This window comes from Simochromis diagramma, unplaced genomic scaffold (assembly GCF_900408965.1).
Source record: "Simochromis diagramma unplaced genomic scaffold, fSimDia1.1 OVJJ01000816.1, whole genome shotgun sequence".
In the NCBI taxonomy this organism is placed as follows: domain Eukaryota; kingdom Metazoa; phylum Chordata; class Actinopteri; order Cichliformes; family Cichlidae; genus Simochromis; species Simochromis diagramma.
The window spans coordinates 1,969,360-1,975,359 of NW_024386908.1; the positions used below are offsets into that span (position 1 = coordinate 1,969,360).

The 6,000-nt window shown below is 41.2% G+C and overlaps 1 protein-coding gene across 6 annotated transcripts in view; it reads right to left on the minus strand.

Annotated features, from left to right (window-relative positions):
* si:ch73-252i11.1 (uncharacterized protein LOC553517 homolog) overlaps nt 1-3,128 on the minus strand; it is a 69,071-nt gene extending 65,943 nt beyond the window's left edge. The window contains exons 1-5 of one of the 6 annotated variants that reach the window (XM_040035004.1): nt 2,548-3,128; nt 1,563-1,698; nt 574-1,057; nt 439-489; nt 225-351 (exon numbers count right to left, since the gene is read on the minus strand). In XM_040035004.1, coding sequence (XP_039890938.1) covers nt 225-351; nt 439-489; nt 574-1,057; nt 1,563-1,698; nt 2,548-2,822 — 1,073 coding nt within the window. In that variant the 5' untranslated portion in view covers nt 2,823-3,128. The remainder of the gene's footprint in view (nt 1-224; nt 352-438; nt 490-573; nt 1,058-1,562; nt 1,699-2,547) is intronic. The other 5 variants (XM_040035001.1, XM_040035003.1, XM_040034999.1 and 2 more) reach the window with 5 other exon arrangements.
* Nucleotides 3,129-6,000: the final 2,872 nt, after the last annotated feature.

The following is a 6,000-nucleotide window of genomic DNA, read 5'->3' on the forward strand; positions in this document are numbered from 1 at the left end:
GGGGCAGACTCACCGTGGGTTCACGCCCTCGGGAGATGAGACACCTGGGTCTCATGAAGATGATCAGCATTTAAGCCAGGAGGTGACTGCTGTTCCTCGCTGGATCGTTGTCTACCACGCGTTAGTGAAGCCAAGCTACTTGAGTCCTCCTCCAAACCGTAACAGATTGTGTGAAATAAATCTCTGAAGAAGTTCAATCCCACTGAATTTAATCGTGTGAGTACCTGTAAGAGTTACTGGGGTCACAGTAGTCTCTCTCAATTGTCTCATTATCGGGCAAATCAGTCCACTGGACTCCATCTTGGACCTGCCATCGGTACGGCATCTTATCATGAGCTTTATAACATCGATCTAAGAAGAAAGAAGAAAGACAGCTGATCAAACTCAAGAAAGAACTACATTAAAACCTAAAACACTTACTAACCATGACTTTCTCACCTTGATGTTTGCAGTGACCTTTAATGAAGTACATGCAGATCCCTGTTTTATCTGAAAGAAACAGGAGATATTTCACAGGCTTCATTCAGACAGCAGTTTTAGTTCATCTCCCCACAGAAGTGTTTCCAGATTTACCTCGAATGGTCCTCTGTCTCTTGTTGTGCCCTTTGTTGGCTTTTGCAGCTTCATCGTCAGCTGCATGAATGTCACTTGAGAAACGGGCGTTTTCTCGGTTGACCGGGTTACCGTCTTTCCCTCTATCCCAACGGCGTGGCCGCTTTTTGCTCTTACCAAAAAGACTGCTTTCATCAGTGTTGTTGTCATTAGCAGAGACTTCACCACTGGAGCAGTTTCCTCTGTGGACTCTATCTTCCCTGTTGGTTCCAGCCAGTCTCAAAGCCTGTTTATTGGCATAAGCAGCCTTCAAGGACTGAAAGAGTGTGTCAGGTACGCCTCTAGCTTTCAAAGCTCTGAATGGCTGTGGAGCATTAAAATCGTGGTTCTTCCAGCAGCTGCATTCACGGCTGATGTAGTTCTCACAGATGTGGAGCCTCCTGCAACCATCACCATCCCGACACCTGCCGAACTCTCCATCACCATTGTTGTAGTTGTAGCATATCTGATGGAGAGAAGAAAAGGTGGCTACAATCATAGCCTGTATATAAAAGATGGATATGGCCAATGTTATATCCATTATTTATGTTAACTAGCTATAAGCAAGAGGCGGATCTGACTGAGCAACTGAGGACATGTAGCACCCACATGTAAGTAGGTATAACCCAAAACCATACTTTGCTTTATCACAGCAATAAATGCTCGATAAATTAAAGTTAGCAAAATGCTATCTAAATAAATAAAATGTGAAACTGGTGCCCAAGATCCTAGACGTATTGGGAATATTTTTACTGAGGTCACCGGTCAATGTGGGATCATTTTCTTATTAACTTGTTTGCAACAGAAAAACTCTCTCAAGCTTTTTAATATTGTTGTATTTTGTGAAGTTGGTGGGAAGGTTGAGCTGGATATCAGCATGACAAGAAAATGTGTCTAAAGAAAGGCTGCCTGATCAGCAGATCCAGTATTGATTGAAATTCAACTTAAGAGTGCTCGGTAGTAAGACTCACAGCAGGAAGGAGTGTGTGGTCACTCTGCAGCAGCAGGGTGCACAGCTCCTCTCGGCTCAGGCTCTCCAGCTCATGCTGCCTCAGAAGTCTTTGGTTATGCTCAGAGGTCAGCTCATGGGAGAAGCAGCAGCCCCTCCTGTTGTAACAGAATCCATACAGTTGATTCGTGACTGTGAGTGCTAGCATTCATTTGCTCAGTTAAGAAGAAAAAACCCAAACCAAAAATAAAAACAGTGTAATACATTTAAATGAGCCGATTTCTCTCACTGTGGGATGATTATGAAAGCTTATCTGTCTGGAACAAAGTCAGCTGTTTTTGAGGCTGTTAGTGTTTAAAACCAAAGGGTTATATTAAATAACAGCCTAATAAATCATGGTAGTAATATTACATAAATGTCAAACTTAGGTTTTGGGACATACGTTTTAATGGGATTAGTCCAATACCAGCTTTTTATATATAGCTGGGTAGAACTAGAATCCCTTTAACATTTAAAATTGAGACAAAAAATTCAACCAAACACACTGTAAAGCCATTTTCTCTTTTTTCTAACTGCTAAGCTAAGCTGATGTTGTAGTTGCACATAAAAAAAAAACATCAGAGAAAATATGTCTAAGGGATTTTGTTTTTTCAAGAACAGCTCTATAAATTCTCTGTAGGCTCCTCTTGTTTATCTGTTTGTGTCTTCATTTCTATTCCTGTTATTTGAGTTATTACACTATATGTGGCAGGTGTGTGGCAATGTCCAAGGCAAATATTGCATAGTGTTCCTCCCAATTACAACATGGTTCAGTCCATTGTGTCAAAACCTTGTTTGTTGTCAGTAGCAACCGATGCAGATATCAGGTTTACACGATAAAAGAGTTTGAAATCCTGCCTCCACCTGAGCTGTCAGATGCAGCTTTCTGTATACACATACAGTGTGCAGAAATAATAATACTCCAATGCAGTAAACTCTATAATTTACTTTAAGTCCAGCATGTTTACCTGAGCTGACTGAACTCACAGAATCCGAAGAGGAAGTTTTTGCACAGGTGCAGACCCCTGCACGTCCCCGGGCAGTCTTTGGCTCTGCAAAGTCTCAGGTGGGTCCTGGCCACCACCTTCTCCTGTCCGTTTGGACAACACCGAGCAAATTTCTCTCGGTTCGAAATGATCTCCGACACCTTCGTGGGATCGCCGGAAAATAGATTATACATTAAATCCTCCGTGTTGACTGCTCCTTGGCCGGCGCAGATCATTCTCAGTATTTCCGTCTCCATCGTTTCCGAGCTCTGCCTGCGTTAACTTCCACCTGTGAGACCAAAGCGCAGCCTGACTACAGCTTCATGTGAGGAGGAAAACTTCGGTATCATTTCTGATGATTGGAAAGCGAAACTGAACTATTTCTATCTTGGACTGATGCTGTAATGCTGCTGATTTCCACTTGGGGGCGTCCCCGCGCTGTATGATCTCCTAATGCATCCCACACCTCGACTGAACAGGGAAAGAAAGAAGGCTTTCTTCCGCTTCACAGCTGAACAGAGTGAAGAGATTTCCAGTAATGCTATAACAAAATCAAGTCTCATTAATTTTATCTAAATGCTTTCTGCATTCTTCTCTTCAAAGAGTCTGTAATCAGATTACTGTGTTTTTACAGTAGGTGTTTAAGATTACATATGCCACTTTTAAAAATCCGATTATTGTAATCCCATTATTGCCATCTGTTAGTCCCACCAGCTTGAAACATGCAGCAGAACGGCTCCTGCCTGCAGTTTGTTTCCATCTCAAACATGCAAAAAGAAGGATTGGGCTTATTGCCTATTGTAATCAATATGTGCTGTATTTTAACCGGAAATTCATGTAAAAATTTACTGTCGACTTTTAAATTGATTTTCTCATTTAGATGAACTTCCAGCACATTATAACGGATATGTTTCATTAGCACTGGAAACCAGCTCACCAGGTCTTCGCCTCCAGCTGCAGGAGGAACATTTAAAGTTCCCTGGCATCACTCATCTGCATTTTCTTGTTAACGTGCAGCACATTCCCCACCAGCTTCATTGCTTCCTGTCCCCCTCCCTTACTCCGAGGAGTATAAACATGTTGGAAGTGATTTTTCCATTCCTCCCCCCCCCCCCCCCTCCTTTTTTATTGCCTGTCACTTCTTCCACCATCTGCTGCCACCAGAAACTATTATGCTTGTTACTCTGAAAAAGCAACATTTTCTTTAGTATCATAAAGGAATACAGACAAATCTGACCAAGAGGATCACAATGACCAGGTTAAGTAGCCTACTATATAGTCATTTGGTCAACAGTCTAAGATGCATAGCACCTTACTTGATTAAGATGTTTAAATCAAATTATTTCGGAGGTCATTACCTGGTTCAAAGAACTTATTTTACAGTAACTATATTCTATATAATCGATCGGTTTCCTTCTTCAATATCAACTGAATTTTGATTATCTGGGGGCAGAAAAACAAGCTATTAGTGCTTACAGATGACTAATAACAATGACCAACTGTAGGGCGATCGTGGCTCAAGAGTTGGTAGTTTGCCTTGTAATCGGAAGATGGCCGGTTCGAGCCCCGGCTTGGACAGTCTCGGTCGTTGTGTCCTTGGGCAAGACACTCCTACTGGTGGTGGCCCGGTGCCTACTGGAGGGCCCGGTGGCACCAGTGTGCGGCAGCCTTGCCTCTGTCAGTGCGCCCCAGGGTGGCTGTGGCTACAATGTAGCTGCCATCACCAGTGTGTGAATGTGTGGATGACTGGTTGTGTAAAGCGCTTTGGGGTCCGTAGGGACTAGTAAAGCGCTATACAAATACCAGTAGTTCAATCTAGTATTTTGGACTGCTAACCCAAATATTCAAGAACCAAGTGAAATCAAAACACTTGACTTGGCTAAAAAAAGAGGCTGAGCATTTTATGTGCCTGAGGACAACTGCAGAGTGATATTAATTACCAGTGTATTTGTCATTACTTCATATTACACATACCCAGTTTGTGCCCTGAGGTTTGACCACCAGTGATATGATCGGTAACCACTCTTGCCTTCCATTTTGAATGGAAGTGTATTCCCCGACCAGCAGGCGAAAACCCTTTTTGGTCTTGTCTGTGAAGGTTCTCAGTCATCCAGGTCATCGTAGTCAAAGGAGCTTGCAAAGAAAAGCGTCTGGACTTCTAAGAAGTCCAGACGCTTTTCTTTGACCCTTTTTGGTCTTGTTTTGTTTGCTAGGAAAATGTTGGAACCCACAGTTTGAATGGAAGACACCAACTTATAAGCAAACACTTGCCAGTAGAACATATATAGCCTCCCCTACCGATATATTGGTAGGGGAGGCTATATCAATCGTGGATGTTAATTGACCGATATTAAAATAAATAATAATAAATAAATAAAAGAAGATTATTTTTCACTGTCACTCTATATTTGTAAAAACTCATAAACAACAAGACATAACGAATGTTAGGAAACTATATGTGTGTCTGTGTCAAAGAAAAAACAGTGAGTGATATATCAGATTTTTAAAGCGCTAAATATCAGTATTGGTCTTAAAAATCCTCTATCAGTCTGGCTCTAGTCAAATCTTTCGTTGGTAGTGAAACTGTGAAAAGTGCAAGACAAACCAGAAATGGAGACCATTTGCCATCTAAGTAAAAGTTGCACATTTTGAATGCACACATCCTCTGTTTCCAGTTTGTGTTGCATTTTTCAAGCTTTACTACCACTCAGCTAGTTGGCGAGTGGGTGCCAAGTCAATCGCCTCACGATCACATGGAGGTGTTTGGTTCAATACTCACTTTTTGACTTCTTTGTCGCCATCAGATTTCACTGAGCAACAGCCAAGAATTTCTAGAAAACACTCACAAACCGGTTATACCAATAGGGGTTCAGCAGGAAGATGTGTAGAAAATGGCAAGAGATACTGCCTGATAATTGATTTAGACTTATGCTTCCTTTCAATGTAAATCTATGAATCTCTAATGACTCTAACAATGACTATAGTTAATAATAATAATAATAATACATTTTATTTAAATAGCGCCTTTCAAAAGCACCCAAGGACACTGTACAACAGATAAAAAACCTGGAAATATACATCAATGATAAAAATAGAGATAAAATTAAAACATACAGAAATTTAAGAATAGGCAATTTTAAACAGATGAGTTTTAAGGGTGGACTTAAAAAGAGAGAATGAGCTAATATTTACAGAATGAATGTCATAAAGTCATCAGAAAAATGTGTTTACTGACGTCACGGTGCAGGGGATCTCTGTTGGTGCGTCCCATTTGAAAAACAGAATCATTCAGCTGGAATGCTCACTCAAGCCGGACTTCCATCTAGGAAAAGTTAAAGCAGCACCAATGCGTTCTTAATAAAAGAAGATCACAGGAGTGCATGTAACCTTTAATAACGCTGGAATACTTGAAAAGTGCACCACTAATCTTAGGCA